This window comes from Mytilus trossulus, chromosome 6 (assembly GCF_036588685.1).
Source record: "Mytilus trossulus isolate FHL-02 chromosome 6, PNRI_Mtr1.1.1.hap1, whole genome shotgun sequence".
NCBI lineage: Eukaryota > Metazoa > Mollusca > Bivalvia > Mytilida > Mytilidae > Mytilus > Mytilus trossulus.
This window is the reverse complement of record NC_086378.1, coordinates 3,051,235-3,078,019: the sequence shown is the minus strand read 5'-3', so window position 1 is coordinate 3,078,019 and position 26,785 is coordinate 3,051,235. Positions and strand designations below refer to the sequence as shown.

The 26,785-nt window shown below is 31.7% G+C and overlaps 1 protein-coding gene across 1 annotated transcript; it reads left to right on the top strand.

Annotated features, from left to right (window-relative positions):
* Nucleotides 1-26,785, top strand: LOC134720597 (atrial natriuretic peptide receptor 2-like). The gene is made up of 3 exons (XM_063582939.1): nt 1-441; nt 21,690-24,264; nt 26,554-26,785. Exons 1-3 carry the CDS (start codon nt 149-151, stop codon nt 26,719-26,721), a joined length of 3,036 nt encoding a protein of 1,011 aa, XP_063439009.1. The 5' UTR covers nt 1-148; the 3' UTR covers nt 26,722-26,785.

Genomic DNA, 26,785 nt, shown 5'->3' with positions numbered 1-26,785 from the left:
ATCATTGGATGTAGAGTATTAATTTGTTTCAGTTGAAAAGGTAGCACTGAAAATATTGCAGACATGTAAAACAATGAACTTATATCGTGATGTTTATACTTAATACGCCTAAAATAACTTCTGCAGATTTAAGAAGGAAATATTTGATATGCTTGTGATTATTATTGTATTATCGTTATGGTCTGTTATGGGAGAAATAAATTTACGCGGGAAAGGAGCAAGCTTTCCTGGAGCGGTATACAAAAACTGGATACCAGCCTACAAACGGTACCGATCACCGTATGTTTCATTGAACATGGACTATGATGCTGTTGGAAGTGGGACCGGAAAAACAGCAATTACAGATAATATAGATATAGAATATGCAGGATCAGATACTCTTCTGTCGTCTGCAGACGAGGCAAATCATCCGGATTTAGTAACTTTTCCGACCATGGCAGGGTAAGTTATTAGAAACTTTCATTATAACACGATTTTTTTATTATTTTACTCGAATAAAATATTCAAATGAATGCAAAAGATAAAAGCGGATATTCCAACCTATCTGTTGTTGACAAATTGTCCTCGCTATTGTCGAATAAAAGTCATACATTCAATTATATTGCTTAGTCTTTAGTTTTCTATGTTGTGCCTTGGCGTAAGTTTAAACATATTTATTTATAGTTGATTGGGAAACAAGAAAATCAACTTCTACTAATCCCTTTCCCCTTTGCAGGTGGGAGTGGTGTCTTGTAGTGGCAGTAACCTGGTCTTTCTCGAAATTTACAAGGGTGTCTTTAACGTGCAAGAGATATGGCTCTCTCATAACACGGGTCAGGATTTATCGTCTCCATCCGATGGACTATCATCGTTTCACAAGACCATATTCGCAAAAAATTAAGGGAGATCCAATAACTCAGTCCCTGAATTTTCTCCCCGGAGCTCGGATCGAACCAGGAACCTTTGTGTTAAGAGTCTGACCATTATACTACGGCTCTCCGTCAATTTATGTCGATCTATGTTTGAATGTTACTCAGGTTTCTTTCGTCCCTCTTTTATCACTTTCTTTCATATCTTGCAACAAGGATTATTTCTTCCGTTACCTCTTTAATATCACATTATTCATTATGCATCCATAGTAATGTAGTAATACTAAGTGAATACAATTTGCCAAATCTCAAGGTTAAAATGTATAGTTGTTTTTCTGTTGAGTGTTCAAATTATCAAATATGATTATTTCATAAAATCATATACAACGCTTAATCATTGTGTGTGTTTACATTATTAATTTAGAAATTATTTGCACAACTTCATGTATATCAACAGTAGGATTTACTGAGCTATTTTATTTGACAGAAACTAATCTGAATAGGTATATTTCATATATACTTTAGACAAAATGAAATATCTCTTTTTAACCATTTTCCTTTGGTTTTTTCTTCGATGTTTTGTTTTTGAACCCATTGGTAGACTTATCCAATCAATTCCTTATTCGTTTTAATATTCGAATTTGGATAAAATGTTAGTATGTGACACTGTCAAGCTGTTTCTTACTTCGATGAACTTTTTCTAATTAACTTTGAAATGCGCAGCTTGTCCCTGAAAAGCGAAATCGAACCAATTTGATCTTCTGGTGCCCTTTTAGGTTTTATAACCTTTAAATAAACTCGAAGATCGGTCTGTGAAAAATAATGCCATATCAGAATTAATGTTGAGATCATATAGGTTAATCAGAAATTGCTATAATTATATGCGCCACCGGTTTTCATACACAATTTATAGAATTCTTTATAATGATAACGACATTCTTAACTGAATAAAACTCAAGTACAAATACTGCCATACAACTATCATGTTACAATATAAGAAAAGGAATTGATTTTCAAATCTAATATTTCAAATTAGACTTCAATATCTAAGTAACATCGATTGTATGCTCTCAATGCTCTTACTTTACTTTTGTGTTTTAGTCGTCCTTGGGTTTTCTAACATGGTTTAATATAGAATAGCTCATCAAAGGTGACAGGTTGACGCCAGAAGGGCGTTTTTGTCTACAAAGACTCATTAGTGACCTTTTGATCACAACAATGAATTTAAATATCATTTTCGGGTTTTGCTTCTCGAGAACAACCCATTAGTCCAAAAGATATGATAACAGAACTGTTTATTTCTTTGTTTATAATCATAACTACTATGCGACTGACTTTTTAGTACGTGCTGATACGTTGATAAAATTCGTTAGTGCAGTGGTTTCCGTTGAGAAGAGTATTTTCTTAAAAAAAATATGTACTCCTTCTATTTCCTCTTTCACATACTAACTGCACTTCTAGCTAACCACATTTCCTGTTTTTAGATACTATGGTTTTAATCACATTTGGCCCATTAGCGCTTTAATGTCTGCAACATAAAACATGGTCGACTATAAAACAAAACCCTGTAAATGACTTAGAGTAGCGTGTGAGCCGATTATCACGCAATAGTCCAATCAAAGAATTCAACTATAAATAACTGCTGTTCCCGATTTGTCTATCAAAGCATATTGTAAAAATCGAAATGTTTATATATTAACAATATCTGAAAGAGGTTGAAAACCATAAAGAAAAGAAATGACTATGTAACTGAATGTTGTCCATATAGAGTTTTGTGAAATTGAATGCCTTTCCGATATTTTTCTATTTTTGTCGTACCGATGTCATTTCTCTTCGACTAATGAGTTCTGAATGTTCCCGAACTATATTCATCTTTTCAGATTAATGAAGGTTAAATGAATCAATTATGTTCAGTAGCAATTTCAACAATGACTTATGGCAAAATTGTAAACTTAAAATTAGTTTTTAGATAATCTGGCCAAGTATTAGGTTACAATAAGATTGGCACAGTTCCTTTCAACAAATCCCTTGTTGTCAAGCATATGTCTACCAGCGCCAAACAGGACAGGAATTAGTGAAGGTTTCATATAAGGCTTGTTCTCCCCTTTAGACATTGGTTGAGCTTAATGGAATAAATGTTTTAAAGAAGACAGCAGATATCTTCCTTATGCCGTAACTACAATCCTGTTCCCTGTTCACGAATATGACTTATGACTCTCTTTTTTTAATTCAGTAATGAAGATAGTTGATATACGTATTCAACATTTTAAAGAACATTTTACTATTAACAATAACCACAATAAACCTATTTCTCGTATCAAACATAAACTAAAAGAACTAGCCAAGGAATTTGTTTTTCTTCCGGCCGATAAAGCTGCGAATAATATTACTATTGTTTGACGTAAATTTTACATTGAGGTTCTGAAAAGGAAATCACCAATTCACCAACATTCCAACTGACTCCATTTTCAGAAAACGAATTCTGTAACAAACATAAACTTTTAGCCACCGCTTTACAAGCAGAGCCAAATACAATGAAAGTCCCAACTATGTATTGGCTTCCGAAGCTACACAAAGCCCCTATAGATTTATTTCGTCTTCAAGCCATTGTTCTACTACTAAATTGTCTATTCTTCTTACCAGCACACTTGGTACAATTAAAAACCTTATAATAAATTGTTCAAATAAGGCCTTCGAAAATAGTGGAATAAATTACTTTTGGAGTGTCAAGAACTCGTTGGAAGTACTTGATAAATTGCATGCTCATATTGGTGATTTTGAATCTGTTCAAAGTTTAGATTTTTCTACCCTGTATACCACATTGCCTCACATTCTCATTAAGAAAAAAATCACACACCTAATTAAATGGGCATTCAAAAAATCAGAATGTGAATATATATGTTCAAACTCTTTTAGGTCATTTTTAAGTAGCAATAAACAAAAAAACTATGTTAATTGGACATGCTTTGATACTATATATACCCTTGAATTTTTACTAGATAACATTTTTGTTCGCTTTGGGGATTCCGTATATCGTCAGATTATCGGAATTCCAATGGGGACTAACTGTGCACCACTTATTGCGGACCTCTTTTTGTATTGTTATGAGTTACAATTTATGACAAAAATAAGCAAAGACCCATCAAAACAACATCTGATAAACAAATTTAATAATACTTTTAGATATTTGGATGATATTTTGGCTCTCAATAATGACGACTTCAGTATGTATATTAATGAAATTTATCCTGCTGAACTTACTTTAAATAAAGCTAATACTAATAATGACCACTGCCCTTTCCTCGATCTTGATATCTATATCACTAACGGAAAGCTGAATACTAAAATGTATGATAAAAGGGATGATTTTTCATTTCCTATCGTTAATTATCCGTTTTTAGATGGGGACGTTCCCTTGTCACCATCTTACGGTGTTTATATATCTCAACTTGTACGATTCGCTCGTGTTTGTAACAATGTTTTAGATTTTAACGAGAGAAATTTATGTATTACTGAAAAATTATTACACCAGGGTTTTCGATATCACAAACTAGTCAAAACTTTTACTAAATTTTATCATCGGTATAAAGACATCATTCGTAAATATAGCTCAACATGCAGACTTTTTATACGTTCAGGTATTTCACATCCAATTTTTTATGGAAATATTCTTTATAAAGCACAAAGGTGTCAGTATTCACCTCAGAAACTTACAAAACCTTTAAATAGACTGATTAAGAAGGGATATAATTACGATACTGTTGTCAAGTCATTAAAGATTGCATATTTTGGCGTTAATATTGAGTCACTGATAAGGTCTTTGCGTCGGAACTAAAGACATTTATTCTAAAAACAGTTGTTGGCATGACACGGGTTATGTTCTTCTCATATATGTTATGATGGTATGATACTAAACCCCTAACGGGAAGGATTGTGCCTGATGTTCATATGATGAAATCATAATCTTTCAGTCAGTTTAATTGAAGTCTGGAGCTGGCATGTCAGTTAACTGCTAGTAGTCTGTTGTTATTTATGTATTATTGTCATTTTGTTTATTTTCTTTAGTTACATCTTCTGACATCAGACTCGGACTTCTCTTGAACTGAATTTTAATGTGCGTATTGTTATGCGTTTATTTTTCTACATTGGTTAGAGGTATAGGGGGAGGGTTGAGATCTCACAAACATGTTTAACCCCGCCGCATTTTTGCGCCTGTCCCAAGTCAGGAGCCTCTGGCCTTTGTTAGTCTTGTATTATTTTTATATTAGTTTCTTGTGTACAATTTGGAAATTAGTATGGCGTTCATTATCACTGAACTAGTATATATTTGTTTAGGGGCCAGCTGAAGGACGCCTCCGGGTGCTGGAATTTCTCGCTACATTGAAGACCTGTTGGTGACCTTCTGCTGTTGTTTTTTATTTGGTCGGGTTGTTGTCTCTTTGACACATTCCCCATTTCCATTCTCAATTTTATCCAATAAAACTAATAACCGAGTTTGTACTTACATGAGCAACACGACGGGTAGCACAGGTGGTGCATGCTCTGCTAATTCTTCCAGAGTACCTGATATCACCCCCTAGGTTTTGGTCGGGTACGTGTTGCTTGGTCTTTTTGTTGTTTTTTTGTGTACTTTTATTTGTCTTTTAGACTTTATAGTTTTAGCAATGACGTTGTCAGTTATTTTTTAAGTTTGAATATCCCTCTGGTATATTTCGCCTTTTCTTCCAAATTAGACGTGTAGGGTTTGTCTATAAAACAACCAACAAAGCTAGTGATTTTAGTGTAATTTGTACATGACGTATGCACCTTTTGTTAGTTTATTCAAGTCATATTAAAAAGTAAAATAACAAAAATACCTAACTTTGCGGAAAATATAAAATGTAGAATCCCTAATCAAATGGCGAAATCAAAAGCTTTAACACATCAAACGAATGAATAGCAAATGCCATATTCCTGACGTGGTACTCGCATTTTTGTATGTAGAAAATGGCGGATTAAACCTGGTTTCATTGCTAGCTTAACCTTTCACCTCTATGACAGTCCCATAAAATGCCATTACATTGACAATCATGTGTGCACAAAACACACATATATACTAGGTAAAAATGTCTAAAAGAGAGACGAAAGATACCAAAGTGATAGTCAAACTCATAAATCTAAAACAAACTGACAACGCCATGGCTAAAAATGAAAAAGACAAACAGAAAAACAATAGTACACATGACACAAAATAGAAAACTAAAGAATAAACAACACGAACCTGTCTAAAACAGGGATACAGCAGTCCATATTTTCATATAATCTTAATCACTATTAAAAAAATTAAATATGTAAACAAAGAAAAAGAGAAAGGCATACAGACTTAAGATGATTTCCCCCTTTTTCCTTTGCATCAAAGTAACATTTTTTAAATTGAATTCATTGTGCATGTCATATGAACAATTCTTTGATTCGAAAGAAAAACTTATATCGAATAATACCATTGCTTGATAGCTTTGAACATGTCTTGTAATCAAAAGAATTGAATAAAGATGTAAATAATTATATACAAATCTTCCGACCGTTGACTTTATTAATACCACAAGTTTGAATGCATTTTCCGTTCAACGACGGAAATGAAACATCGATATAACATGATATCCATTATTTTGACTAGACTATGCTATAAACCAAAGGAAACTGAATCACAAGCAATAGTTCCTTTTATCTGTTTGTTGTACAGTTATGAAAGTAACGAATTTCATTTGCAAACACACATAAATAGTTACTGATGTTTGATATAATGTGTATAAATAACGTTAATTATGACGTTCAAGATAATTGTTTTACACTTTCAAATAAGATTCTGTTCTTAAAAACAATTCAAATGTTAATTAAAGTTATATAACAAAGATACCGAACTCCAAGAGAAATTCTAAACGGTACGTCCTTTCTTTTTAAACGGAAAAATCAATGCTCATAATATTTACCAAATGAAAAACAACTGTCATATTCCTGTCAAAATGTTCTCTATTGCAATAAGTCTACTTGTTATAGTTTGTATTTTCCCCCTGCATTATACAATGAAATAAGATGTAAAAAAATCAATTTAATTTGGCAATAAGCAATTCACTGTTCCTATTAGTTATATTTTATGAATATCGATTAAGTTTATAAAATACTGTTCTTTTTTGTGGTAAATATACACTTTCTTAATACTAGTGATATGAAGTACTAGCATGTGTTATGGTTATGTTTCTGCACCCAATATTGGCACGATTGTTTCTTGGTATTGCAACAGGAACTAACCTTCCCTGGCGGTAAATTGATTGCTTAATGTAATCATCCAGCAGATACAGCGGCCTATATTGCAGTGTACGACAGCATGTCATTAGCTTGTTAATAATTGAAACATTATTGAAACGTGTTTACACTATCAGAAAAAAAATCAAATCTGCGGTTTAAATGCTGTAAAGTACTATTACATTACATATTGATGTATTACTCTGTGCATAGTGTTCTTGTATTTGTTTGTACTGTAGTTCTGTCACGTAGTGTTGTTATTTGAGTGGTATTTTTAACTTTGCCATACAAGCAGGAGGTTTGGCTTGCCATAAAACAAGGTTCGGCCCACCATATTTTCTTAAATGTCCTGCACCAAGTCAGGATTGTGACAGTTTTTATCAACAGTTCATTTATATGCATGTAGTCGTTTGTTTTTGTTATAATTCTGTGTTTCTAATGTTCCGTTGTCTGCCTCCTATAATTGATGGTTTTAGTTTGTTATTCCTTAATAATCGTAATATGATTATTGAACAGCGGTATACTAATTTGATACGGCTTTATATTTCTTTATTGCATTGTACTTTCCCTGTACTACATGTACTAAAAGGATTTATTATGAGATTTGATATGATTGTCAATAAGTAAATTCTCTACAAGTGACCAAATGACATAGATGTTAACATCAATAGGTCACCGTACGCACAACAATAAGCAAAATATATACCGTATAATACGCAATTATAGACACTGAAATGAAATATATATATTTATCATATATTTAGTACAAAATACAGCTATTTTGTATATCTAATAAAGGTTCGTTTTTGCAGTTTGTATCACCTACCCTGTATCGCATACCCCGTATCGCATGGCTAAACCCGTATCGCATACCCCGTATCGCATGGTAAAACCCGTATCGCATACCTTTTTTTTTTTTTTTTTTTTTTAACTTAAGTCATTTTTTTGTTTGTTTTTTTTTGCTTAAGAAAAAATTTCCTAAAATTAGGTCAATTTTTTGAATGACGTCATTGTTTTGGTATGTAACGTCACGAACATCAAATTTTCATATTGTATGTGACGTCATGAACATCAAGTTGTTACAACATATTTTTTGGCACACTAAATGCAACTATAAAAAATACAAAACACTCAAATAAATACAATAATAAACAAAATATTTTCAAAACAATAGATTGCAAGGTAACCAAGGTGCTTCGTATAAATAATTGAGCAGTTATTTTAAAGCTTTGAAACAAGACAAAAGCAGAACTGAAGGTAACGAAGTGCTATGGATCAGTAAACAGTTCATATAATATAATACTCTTCTATTGAAATATATGATAAAGCGTATAATACATGGCAAAATCCGTATCACATGCCGTATCACCCTCGACCAATATCATCCCTCGGGCCTAAAGGCCCTCGGGCTGATATTGATGTCTCGGGATGATACGACATATGATACGGATTTTGCCATGTATTATTCTCTTTATAACGGCCTGTTTATGTGCAACACCACAAACGAAACAAAAATATGTTATACAGCAACAAACGACAACCACTGAATAACAAGCTAATGATTACTTAGTATGACCAAGCACATAAACATTAGTGTTTATCTAATGTACATTTTATTAGGGATTTTCCTTTTTTTGAATTTTTCTGTTAATTCAGTACTTTTGTGACTTAACATTTTGTTAGTCGTTAATTTGAAGCGACAGCGGGGTGCGGCTGAAATCAAATAGAAACCCCAAAAGTTTGACTCCACATGGGGAAGCTTGTGAGTTGTAGGCTTATCTATATTTAATTGTTTTACGTTTGGTATTGATGACATATATTTGATGGTTTTCTATAAATTTATTGTATTTCATTATCTGGCATATTGAAAAAAACATTATTCTGTTTTTAAACATTGTGATGTTTTCTGCTACTTTGTTTATATTGTTGTGGTGCTGTCCCAATAACATATAACAAAAAATAATTTTCAGTCGACGTTTTGCATTTACTACAATCAACAATTCAAATCTGTCAATGAATATTTAAAAAATGAAAATCTTATTTTCCTTGACAGATTGTAGATCCTTGAATACCACCAACATTCTGTATTTGCCGAATTCAACTCCAAATCAATACAAAACTATCCAATAAAACATACATGACTCTCGGGTCAGTAAATATCTAGGTAACTCTCACGATAAATGTTCATTTACATGTACATATATCTGAAAAACATTCATGAATCGCGGGTCAGTAATTATCTAGGTAAATCTCACGATGAATTTTCACATTAACATGTTCATGTATCTGAAACATAATTCGTACTGACATCTGCTGTATGTGTTAATTTTTCTGGAAAGGAGACATAGTTTTCACTTCACTATTTGATTGCGATATCTAATTCATAAAAAAAAGCTCAATTACTTTTTATTGGTCAGTATTTAACCTTTGAAGGGTGTCGTTGTCCATTGATATAACAAAACATATAAATAAATATGATCTACTAAAAGCTAGGATTAATGTTATTTGTAAAAAACCTGCAATAAATATTACATAATTATAACAGTTATCTTAAGGGGGCTCGCGGGTTTTAATCATTTGTTTCCCCCTAATATAGGATTTCTCTATATTTTTCCATAAATTAACTTTATCATATACTAAATAGAAAAATGAAATAAAAAAAATGGGGTCACCGTTCATTTAAGCTCACAATCTGCCTCCGAAAGAAGCATACATTTTTGTTAATGTCCTTTTTTTCTGTTGAACCAATAAGAGAAATAAGGGTAATATTGAAATAAAAAAGAACTAAATTACAGAAATCGCTAAAAAATTTCCATTATTTAGTTTATGTAAAGCTTATTTGAAAACAATTAACAAAAAATATAGGTCACCCATGAGTTTAAGAAGATATTTTAATTTTAATGCCAAAAAATGGCATTTTTGCAACAAAGGGAGATAATTTGGAGCTTTTTCAACGGTAAAAACATTTTAAAATTCATCTTGGGTCAAACCGAATCGATTTGTTTGGTTAATTTTTGTACCATATCATAAAGTAATAATTAATAGTGTAATAAACAAGATTTGTAATGAAAAAAGAAATGTTTAATTTTTTGGCCGAAATTTTTGTACCCGCAAGACTCCTTAACCTCATTTTTATTCTTCTTTGAAGTGCATACGAATAATCAATAATTACACATTTCCATTTTTTTTTATTAATTTTAAGATAAAAAGCAGATGAGCATGTATATCCAGAAAAAAAACAATAAAAGAAAGGCATAAATTACTATAGTAATAGTCAAACTCATAATTCGATGAAAACTGTCAACACCTTGAAATAAATCGAAAAGCTATCAAATTACAAAAAATCGGATTCAAAGAGTAAACATAAGAAAAACACGGAACTCATAATTCTCTGACTCAAATCACAACATAGGAATCTTACGATGTAGCAAAACGAATCCATCCTACACGTGCGGATGAAATCGTATGCTCCAGACTTATAATCAGATCGTGCTTGAATGTATTATTAATCGTTTTGTTTTGTTTTTTGAATTTGAAATTTTATACTGACTTATAAAGCCAGTAAGTTTTTACTCTGATACATAATCTTTAATATTGCCAATTCGAGCGTTTAAAACAACCACAAGGGAATGAAAACGATATCTTCAATTCTAAATAATACTGATTGAGGATAATAACATGATTATTTACAAAGATTTTAAATAATTAATACAATCAAAACATAAACCATGCTGATATGGAAATTGAAATAAACACTCAAATCATATGAAATAATTCTATAGATAATTGCTGAATTTAATGTATTCTGAATGTTGAAATAATTTTAAATTGCACATAAATTAATTAGGGGAAGGGTAATATTACAAATGTCATCTTCCGGAGACATTTACAGGTGTGTGTTGTCCTTGTTATTGTATAATGATATATCAATCAAAATTTTGAAAAATACGAAGCTTTTACATTAAATTATAAAAATGATCAATATCCGAATCATCTATTCTCAGAATATGGTGACCCAATACGCTGTTTCTTAATTCTGTTTATACAAAAACGTAATTGACAGATTGGAGTAAATCCCATCAGAATTTCAAATTACATAGATATTGTGATAAAGTTATTACCCATTGTCAAATAATGTTGTCTTGCTTCCATCCATAGATGCAGTTATGAATACGGATATTTGAAATACTAAAACTAAAGATTTTGGACTTATAATCGTCACAAAAAAATGAATGCATAAACTAACACAATACGTTAAGTTTACGTTTTATTTAGAAGATACACATGTAGCATGTGAAATTTCAAGAGTCAACAAATAACATATTACATATATTCTACAAAATCAACAAGAAACAAACTTTTTTTTTTAAATTATGGGTTTATATATTTCAAACTGAATAATTCTATTCGAATACATTACGGTATTCATTGCATTTTCTACACTTTTTACTGTTTTTATCATATTTAATGGCAAGTTTTTTTTCCATATTCAAAAAGTGCTAGTATAATTATCAAACACTGTTATAGTATAACGCAAATTAAATGTAAAGCGTTAATAATATATTTTTTTCATGCCAGAAGGCAGCGCATATGAATTTTCTTATTTTTTAATCCAACCGACAAGTATTCTAAATCAGCATCCAGGCCTTACAAAATTACCTCAGATATCGTGGACGTCTGTCTTATATCTATTTACGTAAGAAAATAATTGTCTGATTACAAAAAAACCAATAACAATTTAGGTTGCTGACTTGGGATTGACTGTTCCAGATGCTTACAAGGAAACAGCTGATTTTTCAAATAATAAAAAAAATGCTCAATAGAATAAAAAATATTCATGTTTGAATATCACGTAGGTATTCATATGAAATTGTGATTTAATGACAAAAGAGAACCTCATGTCACGAAGAATAAAAAAATATAAAACCTTTAAGTCAAGACTACTTTTAATTACTTTCTGTTTACTGATTTAACTAATTCGCTCAACATCCGGTAAACATTGTATACCTCCTCTTTCATAGTTTTTATATTCTCAAATGAATTTCTACATTTAAATAGCTGTTTGAAATCAGCAGAAACTTTTAATCAAGCCGAAATAAAATCAGGAAATAAAAGACTACTTTATTTCACTTCATGTTTTGACATGCACCGGAAACTGGGGTAAAAATACAAGATTGATAACTTTCTGTTAGAAATGAGAATTATGTGTCATCTGTTCGTGAATTTTCATGATTAAACGGTCGTAATTTCATATCTGTAAATATTGAACTATGATTATCGCGTATGAACTTGGGATCATGCTATTACTATCAATTCTAGCAGTTAGATCTATATGTATTTAGCATGTAGGTAAATCAGGCTCCGTCAAATGTTTCAGATAATTGCAAAATTAAACTTACATATAAAAAAAAAACCAACATAATGCATGATTTAAAATGTATGCCGTATTCGATGTTGGTATTATGAAGACGACAACCTTCCAGGATAAATTCAGTTCAGTCGGTTAAAGTAAGTCAGGATAATATAGAAGATCTAAACTCAATGATTAAAAACCAAAATGTGTCAATTAAAACTTTCCTAGCTGTCTTTGTAAAACAATTTACGAGATGTGTACGGTGTTAAACAACTTTTTACAGCTGACTATGTGGTAGTGGCTTTGCTCATAGTTGAAGGCCGTACGGTGATCTATAATTGATAATGTATCTGTCATTTTGTTCTCTTTTGGACAGTCGTCTTTTTGGCAATCATACCACATCTTCTTTTTTATATTCGCATTAATCTATGAATCAACATTACTTGTGTATTAGCGTTATATCCAAGTTGATACGACATGCCAACCTTCCGATAGATTATAAAGAGCTATCATCATAAATTGTTAACAGTGAACAATCCTGTTGTAGGTATTATGTGGAAGAACTTATGGTTATTCATTCGGTTCAACTATATCAGACAAATTTATTCACTTTCCTTTAGGCATGATGAAATATTTATTAACTTTTGAAAGCGTAAATGAGTTTTCCTTATTTTAAAATTGATCTACCGGAAGTAATGTATCGATGTGGTTTAATTGGTGTCATGTGACATTTAAAATGAAGAAGAATTGTATAAGTAACATATAGGTACATTACCATAGACATGATTTTAAATGAGAAAAATTCTGAACATATTTGACGGACTTTAGAAGCGTAACACACATATTGGTGAATTTTGTGTTACCAAATCATGAACAATCATTAGAGAAGTGCTATTCATTCCTACCATAGAAAAAATCTATACGTTAGGTTATTGAACATTCCAGATTATTGTAGTCGCACGAATTTTTAACATAAAATTTGAACGTACAAACTTTTCTGACGTCAGACACGCGAATCAATGAATGTGTTTGTAGATAGATGTTTTTGTGTTCTGTTAAATTTTTCTTTTAAAATTGTTACACGATGATGACTGCGGGACCAATATTTTAACTATTTTATTTATTATTTCTGTTTAGTTCACGCATCAATGTAAATATAACGAAATTGGATGAGACTGTCATAAAAGTGAAAGGTTTAGCGCTTTAAAACCAGGTTTAATCCACCATTTTCTACATTTGAAAATGCCTGTACCAAGTCAGGAATATGACAGTTCTTGGCCATTTATTTTTTATGTGTTTTTTTCATTTTATTTTGCCATGTGATTATGGACTTTCCGATTAGATTTTCTCTGAGTTCAGTATTTTTTTTATTTTTTTTACTTTTTTTGGAAACCCATGACTGTATTATTTAGAGCATTATCTTCCATTGCGTTTTGCATGTGACTTACCTTTCTCTGATAATATATTGTCTTATTTTATCGGTTTTGTCTCAGACAGTAATTGATAAAGTCTCAACTGCAGTTACAAATTCACAGATATTATGAAAGTTGAGATCTTTATGTTCTATATTAGGAATATGAATGTTGCTAAGTATGTGCCAAAAAAATAACGTCAAATTTGAAATATTTAGAAGAAATAGCTATTAAAACTTGAGGAATATCTGCTTGAAAATATTCAAATGAACGACATGAATTTCAGAGCGCAATAAAAAGGTCATTAATATCATGACCAACAAGCCTAAATGTGAATTGAAAATTTCTTCTTTTAGCATGAAACGGGTTAATGACATATTTATGAGTATGTATTTGAAAAACTACGTAGGCAGGTAAAAAGAGTCAATTGTCTAGCACTCTTCAATCACATCTGAAATTTGAAGTTTGTTATGCTCATTTTTCTTAAGGAGTAATTGGTTTGATCTAATAATGGTCAACGACCTTTCGTACGAGGGCATTGGATTATGCATCACCTTACCTGTTTTACATTTCTACTGACTTAAAGCAACAGTATGGAGAACGTGTATATTTTTCATGGGATTAGAAGTCATGTTTTAATTCAATACACAGATATGAGTGGTGAAACGTCCCTTTAAATCTTTAGCATTGTAATTTTATGTTGTTCTTATAATGCCTTTGTCATACAATGAAAAATAAAATAATTTTTTTTTTAACTCAAAGGAAAATTTAAATTAAAAGCCCAAACACATTAAACGATTGAACAAGTGTCATATTCGTGACTTTCTACATGTATTTTCTTAAATGAAAAATGGGTGATTAAACCTGGTTTCATAGCTAGCTAAATAGTTATCAAAGGTACCCGGGTTATAATTTAGTACGCTAGACGCGCGTTTCGTGTACATAAGACTCATTAGTGACGCTCATATCAAAATATGTATACAGCCAAACAAGTACAAAGTTGAAGAGCATTGAGGATCCAAAATAACCAAAAGTTGTGCCAAATACGGCTTAGGTAATATATGCCTGAGATAAGAAAATCCTTAGTTTTTCGAAAAATTAAAAGTTTGTTAATAGGAAATTTATAAAAATGACCACATTATTGATATTCATGTCAACACCGAAATGTTGACCACAAACGTTCACTATGACACAATATCAAAGTACAGAGACATGTCATATGTAACAAAGAAACACAAAAAGACATTTAGACCAAAGCATATTAGCAAAAATGAAAGGTCTTTGAAAAGACTGTCAGCTTTTATTATCATTAAATGGTTTCCTGGGGTATTCCTTTTTTTCAATATATTTATTCAAATGGACTATAAGTAGAATACTTTTGTATAGAAGTGTATTTGAAATGTTTGAAATGGATATATTAACCCTTCTGACAGCAGAATAGAATGATTGTTATAGGTTTATATACGCTTACATGACTTCACTTCATGTGTTTGTGCATATCCTTCCGGTTAGTATGAAAGAGTGTAGAGTTTCCATTTATGTCTATGTTTACATTTACTCCCTTTTGTCTTTGATATTGTCGAAATCCTAAGCATTTAAAATTTTTAGATTTAAATCATAAGTGCACTGTCTAATGGGTTTTCAAGATATTGGTTTTTTCAATGACTTAGCTTTTAGTATGACCCCGTTGAATATTTTTCATTTATGTGTTTGTTTTGATGCTTATTTAAGGGGGAATATTACCGTATAAAACCGATATTTTATAATTTAGTTATATAAGACTCAATGTATCAAAATACAAAACATGATCTAATAATTTAATCTAAGGAATCGAAGAAAACGCAAAATCGAAACATTACAGGAGAAACATTTGTACTTTCATGGCTTAAGGTGGCTCATGGGTACAAAAATTGTAGCAAAAAATTAAACCTTTATTTTTTCATTACAAATTTATTTTTTATACACTATTAGTTGTTACTTTATGATATGGTACAAAGAACAACCCAAAAAATTTATTTGGTTTGGCCCCAGATGACTTTAAAAATTTAAAAAGCTCCAAATTATCTCCCTTTGGTGCAAAAATGCCATTTTTTTGCCTTAAATTTGAAATATCTCTTTTAACTCATCGGTGACCTATATTTTTTATTATTGTTTTCAAATAAGCTGTACATAAACTAAATAATTGTAAAATTTAAGCGATTTCTTATATTAGGTTCTATTTTTATTTCGATATTTCCTCTTTTTCTCCTATTAGTTCAACAGAAAAAAAGGACATTAACAAAAATATATGCTTCTTCCAGAGGCAGATTTTAGCTTAACTGAACGGTGACCCCATTTTTTTCTTTTAAGTATATGATAAAGTTCATTTATGAAAAAATATAGGGAAATCCTATATTAGGAAAAAAAAATCATTTATACCCAGGAGCCCCTTAAATAACAAATTTGACAAACACACTTACACATTTTTTAATTTCTAAAAATCTCTCTATCTGTATTCATGACAGAATAATATTTTTACATTTTAGCCATGGAATTGTCAGTTTCTTTTCGATCTATGAGTTTGACAGTCCCTCTCGTGTCTTTTGGCCCTCTTTTACAACCCAGTCTTGTCAATAAAAGGGAACTTGGTCGTAGCCCTTTGCTAGCGACGATGGACATGTAATAAAAATGGTACAATTGCTCTTATAAAAGATTTTAGAATAAAAAATGAAGCAAGCATTACATATGCAAATGTGACTTGATAACTCTAGCATATCATTATAAAACAATTAATTTAAAAAAAAAGTTAAGTTATATGGTTAATCTATATGTAAAAAAGATGTCTTTGTAGCCAGGTGGTCTAGATAGTCCTTTGTTTTTAATATAAGACAGTCAATAATAATATTGTGAGCTAAAACCCTGCTCGGCTGGATGCAAACTTAATTGACTAGGATTGTCAGTTTATAAATCAAGGTCAGTTGTTTTTCAAGGAACCCCGTGGTCCGCCCCCAAAAAACAACTGGACTGTTATACCACTATCCCAGGTTCGGGGGAGTGTTGGGATCCCGCTAACATGTTTAACCCCGACACATTATTGATGTATGTGCCTGTCCCAAGTCAGGAGCCTGTAATTCAGTAGTTGTCGTTTGTTTATGTGTTACATATTTGTTTTTCATCCATTTTTTTTACATAAATAAGGCCGTAAGTTTTCTCGTTTGGATTGTTTTACATTGTCTTATCGGGGCCTTTTATAGCCGACTATGCGGTTTGGGCTTTGCTCATTGTTGAAGGCCATACGGTGACCTATAGTTGTTAATGTTTGTGTCATTTTGGTCTTTTGTGGATAGTTGTCTCATTGGCAATCATACCACATCTTCTTTTTTTATATGGACGTCAAAAAACAGCAATGTAAATGGCGTTAAAACACCAACAATCAATCAATCGTTTAAGATGAAAAGGAGACATAAAAACAAACAGATATTCAAACTCATAAGTCGAAAAAATACTGACCATGACATAACAAAACAATAACAAAAAACGACACAACAAATTACCGATCTTTTTCTAAGGGATATTTTATATTCAATCCTTTAATATAAATAAAATGAGATGTGGTATGACTGCCAATGAGACAGCTATCTGCCAATATTCAAATGAAGTGGATGTAAGCAGTTAAAAACAACCTTATGACCTTGAAAAATGAGAAAATCTTTGTTATCTTGCTTATTGTATAACGTGTGATTTGTTCGTTTATACAATTATAAGGAGGTATGGAACGTGCCAATGAAACAAAAATCCATGAAACACTATATCGGAATATGTAAATGCACACTTTTGATCAGTCTATCTTGTTCGATTAAAAGTTTTAGGTATATTGTGAGAAGTTTACTTTGACGGCTATCTGAAACGATTACCTATAGCAAACAACGAAAAGTATAACTATGATACAAAAGTGTAATTAATTACATTATTGCTAAATTGTTTTACCTGAAATCGATGAGAGTCAATAATAGTATACGGAGGTTCAAAACTCTTAAACACTATTTTAACATACAATCAAGATATAAAAACTGATGGATTCCAATAAAATCCCAACGTAGCGATAATGAATTAAATATTACAATAAATTATTGTTTTTCATTTGGTGATAGCTATAGTTGAGCTTTTGATTTTGTTTCTATAGATTGTGTAGGTTGTATAGACTTGTTTCACTTTCCTTTGAGTTTCGTATATAACTACAAACAAAGACAATCACTAGAGAAGAAACTTTCTTATGGTCTTATTGATGCTTTTGCATTATACTTTGACACACCAAATATTGCCTCAGTTTAATACCATCCGTTTTATAAGTACATAGATGCACAATTTATAAAACATATATCATGTATATAAAGATAAGCTAAAATTGCAGTCGGTTTAGAATCCAAGGATTTTTTTTTACTTAATGCTTACAATGAATAAATAGTAATATAACACGAAAATGGAATTCGGTTGGTTGCTAAGTTATGATATACTTTTAAGGTGCTTTTTATCTAGACTGACGTCACCAATTATATTTTCATATAATTTAGTCAATAATCAAAAGGAATCAACTATAATGATACGTTGATGACCCCATGTTAATCGTCAGATTCATCAGATTCTAAACAAAAAAATGATAACATCAACAAATGAAATCAGATTTTAAAGTATTCTTGAATATAGATATGGAAATTAATGAATACCAACCATTAGCACAAATAACGAACACAGCCACACACCAATTACTTCTATGTGAAATATTTATTATAATATTGGTTTCTAATTCTACTTGTGAGAGTTGTATTATTAGTTACATAGTGTGTTAGTGACCTAATATGATATAAACAGGGTCAGTAAATTCCATATGGGCTGAGAGCGAAGCACAAACATTCAAGGCCATAAAGCAAACCAACAAGTCCTAACAAAGCCATGGCTAGACACCACCGCGAAATATTTAACCATTCGAAAATAATCACTTTTGAAAAACTACGGTTTTTATAATATCTACAGGTAAATAAAAAGAACTTTGTCCTTTAAGGTATACTACTTATGTGTATAAAATTCTTCCAATAATTAGGAGTACCAAGAAATTTCTGTCATATTTCACGTATTAATACAGCTTGCTTGTCATAATATTACACAATTCATTGAAATTATACAGCAGACGTATATCGTGTTAAATGTCACCCTGTTAAGAAAAGAATAATTACTATTTACTGAGAAATCTTCCTTTCTTCAAATAATTGTTAACATTCGTCTGAAATTTCCCACAATGCAACTCGTTGATATAAGACAAAATCGCTGTGTGATATAAGAAACGTTTTTTTTTATCGATTCGCTTCTTCCATAGACTGATCATGTTAAGAGAGAGAGTTTGAAGATAGCTTAGAAATATTTAAACTTATAAGTCGATGACAACCTGAGAAGGCCATGAAAAAACGACACGCGAAAAATAGGCAAACAAAAAGTAAAAACATTAAAAAACTGAACTCCTAATTTTAAAACAAAACACTCCTTTATCAAATGGAAAAATCAAGAGCTCAAACAGGTATTTTGTGATTTTACTTTTTACAAATTGCACCGACTTTTTCAGTATCTAGCAATTCTTTAATTTTTCTAGCTACAAAAAGCGACAACGACAAATAAAAATACGCGCACGAGAAACATGTCTTTCTTCTGGATTTACCTCCATCAGGAACACAAAAAACCAAACATCCGAAAGTCAAGGATTTATAAGAATCGTTTTAACAACTTTTAAGAATTTTTGGTCCTCAATGCTCTTTAACTACGTACTTTATGTGGCCTTTTAACATTTGTTTTATTCGAGCGTCACTAATGAATCTTTTGTAGACGACAACTGAGTCTGGCGTTAATATATACTTTCAATCCTAGTATTTATGCTGAGTTTATTCATAAGAAAATCCCATGTTTTGCATTAACAATTATTGGCTTGGCTGTCGATAGCATTTGTTTTTTGTGAACTTTTTGTTATTCTTGAGTTTTCTGCAAATCGTTCTAAATGCCATTTTAAATTTGTCAATGATAACCGGATGTATACCGTGCTACACGTACTGCCTTCAATTAAGGTATATGTTAATCTCAATCTCACGAGTTTCCTGGTTTTATGTTCCGGAAGTTTATTTTAGTTATGAAAATGAGCTACGCTTGTAATGCAAGCATTGATATACATTGTACAACACCATTAGAAAACTAAAACTTTAATGAGAAATTGCGTTTATTGTTTGAAACAACCATTGCTTCTCTAGCTTGTCAACATGATACATATACTTCCGTTCTGTGTCTCAACTGGTTTGAATTATTCATTTTATCGATTAAGACTTTTCCTTATTGATTTTTAACTTGCAAGATATATTTGGTATTAACATTTTTAACAGTGGCGTAAGGGGACGATTTTAATTGTAATTATTAATTTTCTAGCTATTTGTGTTGCTTTTACCAAACTGTCCAAGTGCTTTATTTACAAAATATTCATTACTCTCACAGCTACGACTACTGTAAACCAACTTATTTTCGCGAGCGATTTATTTTCGCGACTTTCGCTAGTAGAAAAATAACGCGAATATAAATCGTCGCGAATATGTAAACCTTTGATCTTTCCTTATTAAACTTCATCAAATAAATTAGACAATCGCGAAATTAAATAGCCGCAAAGTGGTCAAGAAAGGGTAAAACGCGAAATAAAGTATCCGCGAAAATAAGTTGGTTTACAGTATACGCTTTTAAATCGAAGCCCGATTGATTGGATTGAATGTTTGATAAAACATAGCAACTTTTAAATTAACTAAGAACGCTTATCAAGGTCATGTTATCTGGAAGCACAACGCTTAAGCTCAAAAACTATTCTTACTGAAAGACGTACATAAGCTTTGTATGCATTGTATGAACATTTTGCTTTGGCTGTGTACTATATAATATGATATTTCAATTTAAAGGACTCACTTATACTATAAATTCAAAACATTTTCTATATCTTAATTTTTGCAAGATTGCAAACGAATAAGGGTTTTAAAAAATAAAACTTGCATTTTAAATTTCTACGCCATTAAATCTATGCAGTCTATATCGATTATAATAACATTAACGGTACCAATTTTTCTGCAACAGATGCGCATTTCGACAATGCTTGTGGCCAAAATATTTGAAATCCAAAGCTTAAATAAAAGATGAAGAACAATTATCCAAAAGGTTCAAAAAGTATAGCCAAATTCTTGAAAGGAACCAGAGCTTAACATGAGGGAGATAAATTCCATAATTTATAGAAATTTCTAACATTTTGTAACAGCAAATTTTGATAACACAACACAATCCGTATTTTCATGCCAGTACCGAAGTTCTGGCTACCAGGCTGGTGATACTCTCGAAGACTAACAGTCCACCAGCAGAGGCATCGATCCAGTGGTAGTAATAACATTATAAATTGACAACGCCGTGTCAAGAAACGAAAAAACCCAACAGAAGACAGTAAACAAAACATTACATAGAAAATTTTTAGCAACACCGACCCCATCTAAAGCCCTAAGTAACCTCCTGTTCTCCGGAAGGATACCAAAAGCCTGTTCCATATATGGCTTCAGTCGTGTCGCTAATTCTTTTTGTTTGATATATATTTGAGATTATGAATTTGCCACTTGATAAGGGACAATCCGTTTTGATTTTTTCTTGATGTTAGGTATTTTTGTTATTTTACTTCATAATAGATGTAGCTGTATTATTTTTTTACGAATTTTAAATTGGTATATGCTATCATATAACACAAACATATTTTATTTTCAGTGCTGTTGTCCTCGCCTTCAAATTACCAGGGTTCAATTCTAAGCTTAATCTTACAAGAGAGGTGGTTGTTGGTATTTACAATGGAACAATCCGATGGTGGAACGATACCCTCATCCAGCTAAATAATCCACACTTTACGTTCCCGTATCATCGGTTAATTGTCTTAGCAAGAGCTGATAAATCCGGAACCACCTCGCTGTTTACCGAAGCACTCTCTTCATTTAGTTCTGCATGGGATAATACGTATGGAATATTTTCAAATGGTGTAAATTCGGTTACTGGATTGCATGACAATTGGGAACCAGATGTTATAACTTATTTTGGTAAAACATCTGCTGGTGTTTCAGGAATTTTAATGTCTTTCGATTATTCAATTGGGTATTTATCAACTGGTAGTGCAGAAGAATCTAGTTTACAAACAGCATATATCGAAAACGGAAAGGGTTTTTTCTGTCAGGCAACTGCACATAATGTTCAAGACTCAATGGATTATTTTGCTCAATTAAATTCTGATTTTACATTTTCCTTACACAACGCAGGGAGTAAAACATCATATCCGATCGCTGGGTTCACTCATTTTATTGCATACAAGACATTAATCTCAAGCTGCTTGTCTGCCAGAGAGCTCATACGATATGTACATTGGTTCATGACAGATCACGAACAACGACAGGTTTGTATTGCCTATGGTATGGCCCCATTGAGTACAAGTATGGTGGCCAGAATCACTGAACACGTCCTTAAAGAGTTTACGTGCCAAGGACAATCAGTTTGGGACATGATGACGGCCAATATTGCAGCAGAGAACGAGCAGCCCGCGACCTGGAAAGTCCCTGTAGCTGTTTCTATACCATTATTTATAGTCGTTGTTCTAAGTTTTTCTAGTTATATATGCTTTCAAAGGATCAAATTTTATAGAAAAATCAACAATGATGACTGGTTGATAGCTATTGAAGATATCATATTTTATTATGACCAGAAGGTCTTGAATTCACTTAAGTCTAAGTTTATTAGCGGAAAGTCAATATTTTCTCTTAATTCTTCAACGCAGGCTTCAGAGTGTCCAGAATTAATTCAACAAGTTTTACAGTGGCCAGGGAAATGGAATTGCGAAACAGTAGGATTACGTTTATTACAAGTACAACATTTAAAAAAAATAACTCGACCTATGAAGGCGAAAATGCTGATAATGAAAGATAAGTTTTTTCATAATAATGTAGTTAGATTCTTTGGATTGGCGGAATTAGACTCTGATCATTATATTATCAGCGAATATTGTGGAAAAGGTCAGCTGATTGATCTTTTACAAAATGAGAAATTTAACATGAGTAAACAACTTAAATTGTCTATATCGGTTGACATTGCTAGTGGAATGCATTATTTACATTCTAAAAATATAATCCACGGAAATTTGAAGTCAACGAAGTGCCTTATTGATTCGAAGTGGACAGTTAAAATATGTGATTGGGAATACAATACATTAATCCTATGTCAAGATGAAAAATGTAATTCTTTACACTCACTTCGCCAAAATAACCGTGTGGAGGAAACAACATACGCAATCAAATATCAAGAGTTTTGGGTTGCACCAGAGATAATTCGATTGGAATATAAATGCAACCCTACAACTGCATCTGATGTGTATAGCTTCGCTATTATATTACAAGAAATTTATACACGAGAGGATCCTTATTCGGAACTCGCCGATTTAATGACCCCGGAAGATGTGGTCAATGCTGTTGTACAGATTGGAGGCATTCGTCCGAGACCAAACGACGATATGCCCATCAGTGTTCGTCAATGTATGGAGATCGCATGGGGGCATTCTCCGGAGGATAGACCCTCCTTTGAACAAATTATGAAAATGCTTAAAAGATCCAGTCCCACTACTAAATCAGTTCTGGATTCTATGATGGAAACAATTGAGGAATACACGGTTCTACTAGAGGAAAGAATTGACGAAAAGACAGTAGAGTATAATATAACAATACAACATTTACAACACATCTTAAATACATACCTCCCGAAACCAATAATACACTCTCTGACAAATGGTAAAACAATAGGCGTTAGACGAATAGGTCCCGTTGGTATTATATTCATTGACGTGAGAAATTTTCATCATCTAACTGCAGGAATAAAGAAAATAAATAATAAAATAAAAAGTATAGAAAATTTTCATTTTAGATTGACGAGTCTAGCTGAGGAATTTTCGGCATTTATCTACAGTATTAGTTTTGACTCTGTTGTGTTCATACTTGGCATGGATCGTGCTGAAAAGGGAGCTAAATCTATTCCATTCGAAACGGCAAATATGTGTCTTCAACTAAACAAAATTATCAAAAATAAAATACGTCCGAAAGATTTGGAATTCTCAATATGTGCAACTTTTGATGTTTTACATGATAAAGTTTTAGATAAAAGTGGACGTTACCAGATTTTCGGAAGTGCATTAGACAAAGTGACTAACATTGCAAAAACTGCGAAAAATCTACATGTTTTCATATCTCTATCTTTATGTGCTAAAATTAAAGCATATGATTGCTTTTTGGTGACTGAAGTTATCGATTCACAGGTAAGATGTTTTTAAAATCATATTCAAATTAACATATTTAAAGTATAATACATAAAATATACAGTCAAATGATTCAAAGATCATGTATTCCTTAACGGGTTATGTATCTTAAGTTACGATTGTGACTTCTTATTTTCAAAGACGTTTCACTTCATTACTGTAATCACAAATGCGTAAGTTGGTTATAGTTTGGTAGATGGCATTCAATCCATTTATTATTGTATTCCTATTAAGTGATCAATCACAAGAGTAATTATCAAACATTAATCACTACGTTTTGGAGTTTCTTCGACTTTTCGGTTTAAGGCAATATCACTAAAGTAGCTTCCGTGGAAAATAAAAAGAAATGAACACTATCATTAAACTTTACGTCTGTTGACATGAATATCAATAATGAGGTCATTTTTATAAATTTCCTGTTAACAAAACTTTAAATTTTTCGAAAAACTAAGGATTTTCTTATCCCAGGCATAAATTACCTTAGCCGTATTTGGCACAACTTTTTGGAATTTTGGATCCTCAATGCTCTTCATCTTTGTACTTGTTTGGCTTTAAAAATATTTTGATATGAGCGTCACTGATGAGTCTTATGTAGACGAAACGCGCGTCTGGCGTACTAAATTATAATCCTGGTACATTTGATAACTATTTATTGACTCACTGGTCACTTTGTCCATCAATCAGTGTCGTTAAACTTGAAATACTTGTATATATTGACTTACCATGGGGTGGTGCTTATGCTTTTCTTTTGCTTATGTAATGTTGTTTGTTGTCTTCGAATTGTAGTCATGAATTGTTCTTTTAGTATTTTTACTCTTTTTATACATCTACAAATCGACACCAAGTGTATGATGATTACTAAAGATAACAACAAAATAGAATACTTCTATTATCCCTATGGTGGAAGCTTTCCATATCTAGGAAGCAAACAATAAACGACACTTGCATGTAAAATGTATTATTATTTTGTAAATGCGGCAAAATTCCCTATCATGATTTCTTTAATACTGCTTACACAAACTATCGAATTAATGGATCTTTTAATGATGAAGTTAAAAGAAAATCTTTTTGAAGTTATATTTTCAGACACAACCATTTTTTATGGTCATTATTGAATATCTACGTCACAGAATCAATAGATGTTTCTATATCTTTGTCGTAGGCAATATGCCATCCTCACTCTTAAAATATGCTGCAACGAAAGTGACTCGTTTATAGTATTTTGTGTCTACTGGCACCAAATATTTTTGCATTATATACAACTTCGAACATTTTGTATAATAGCAAAATGATGACTGTATATAATTGATACTCTAATAGCAGAATGTGTATTTTCTCGTTCTCTACGAAATTGTCAAGTGTGTTCAATTCTCTTCAACTCCGTTCTGTATTTGGTCTTTTTAGCTTTTTTTTATTCAAGGTCATTGATGAGTCTTTTGTAGACGAAGGTCGCGTCTGGCGCAAATATACAAAATTTCAATTCTGGTAACAATAATGAGTTGATTCATCAATGGATGCAACTCCTGGTGGACGTTTCGTCCCCGATGGTATCACCAGCCCAGTAGTTCAGTGTTGACATGCATATCAATAATGTGGTCATTTTTATTAATTTCCTGTTTAACAAACTTTGAATTTTTCGGATAACTAAGGAATTACTTATACAAGGCATAAATTACTTTAGCCGTATTTGGCACAACATTTTGGAATTTTGGATCCTCAATGCTCTTCAACTTTGTAATTGTTTGGCTTTATAAATATTTTGATATAAGCGTCACTGATGAGTCTTATTTAGACGAAACGCGCGTCTGGCGTACTAAATTATAATCCTGGTACCTTTGATAACTTTTATTCACAATGATTTCAGTTTAACGTATTTGATAAATGCGATAATGGGGATATCATACTAAAATAAATTTAGTTTTAGCAACAGGTTAGGACTTTCAGATGCACATCATCTTACCTAAAAATGACATACAATGTTTTCTCCGAATTCTAATATATAAGATTCACTATAAGCACAGCAACAACCTTTCGACTCAATAAGAATTTATTTTATATTTTCATGATGCTTATCAATTTTCCTAAGTATGGAATGACACGGTTAACCTACAATTCTTAAATGATTCTTTTTATTTTATAAACTTTTATGATACATTGTAGCATTATAAGAAATTCTATGAAAATTTGATGCAGAAAAACGAAAACTAATCTCTTCCTTGAGAAAACAACACGTTACTTTTTGAAAAAAAGAAATTCACAGTTTTAATTTATAACATTTGTCATTTTCAGTTTAATGGTCAAAACTTATTTCGGCTGGAAAGACGAAATGAGACAATTATAGAGGAAGACATAGATATTTTGACTTTAGATGAAGACGATGAACATGCAGGGTCTGTAGATTCTGGACTAGATGTACGAATAACTAAACTGGAGGATAATGTTGAGGATAAACTGTAGATGAAGTGTTGTTGAAAATGTTTTATTTTTATTAAAAAGAAAAGGGTAGAAGAGATAAAACATA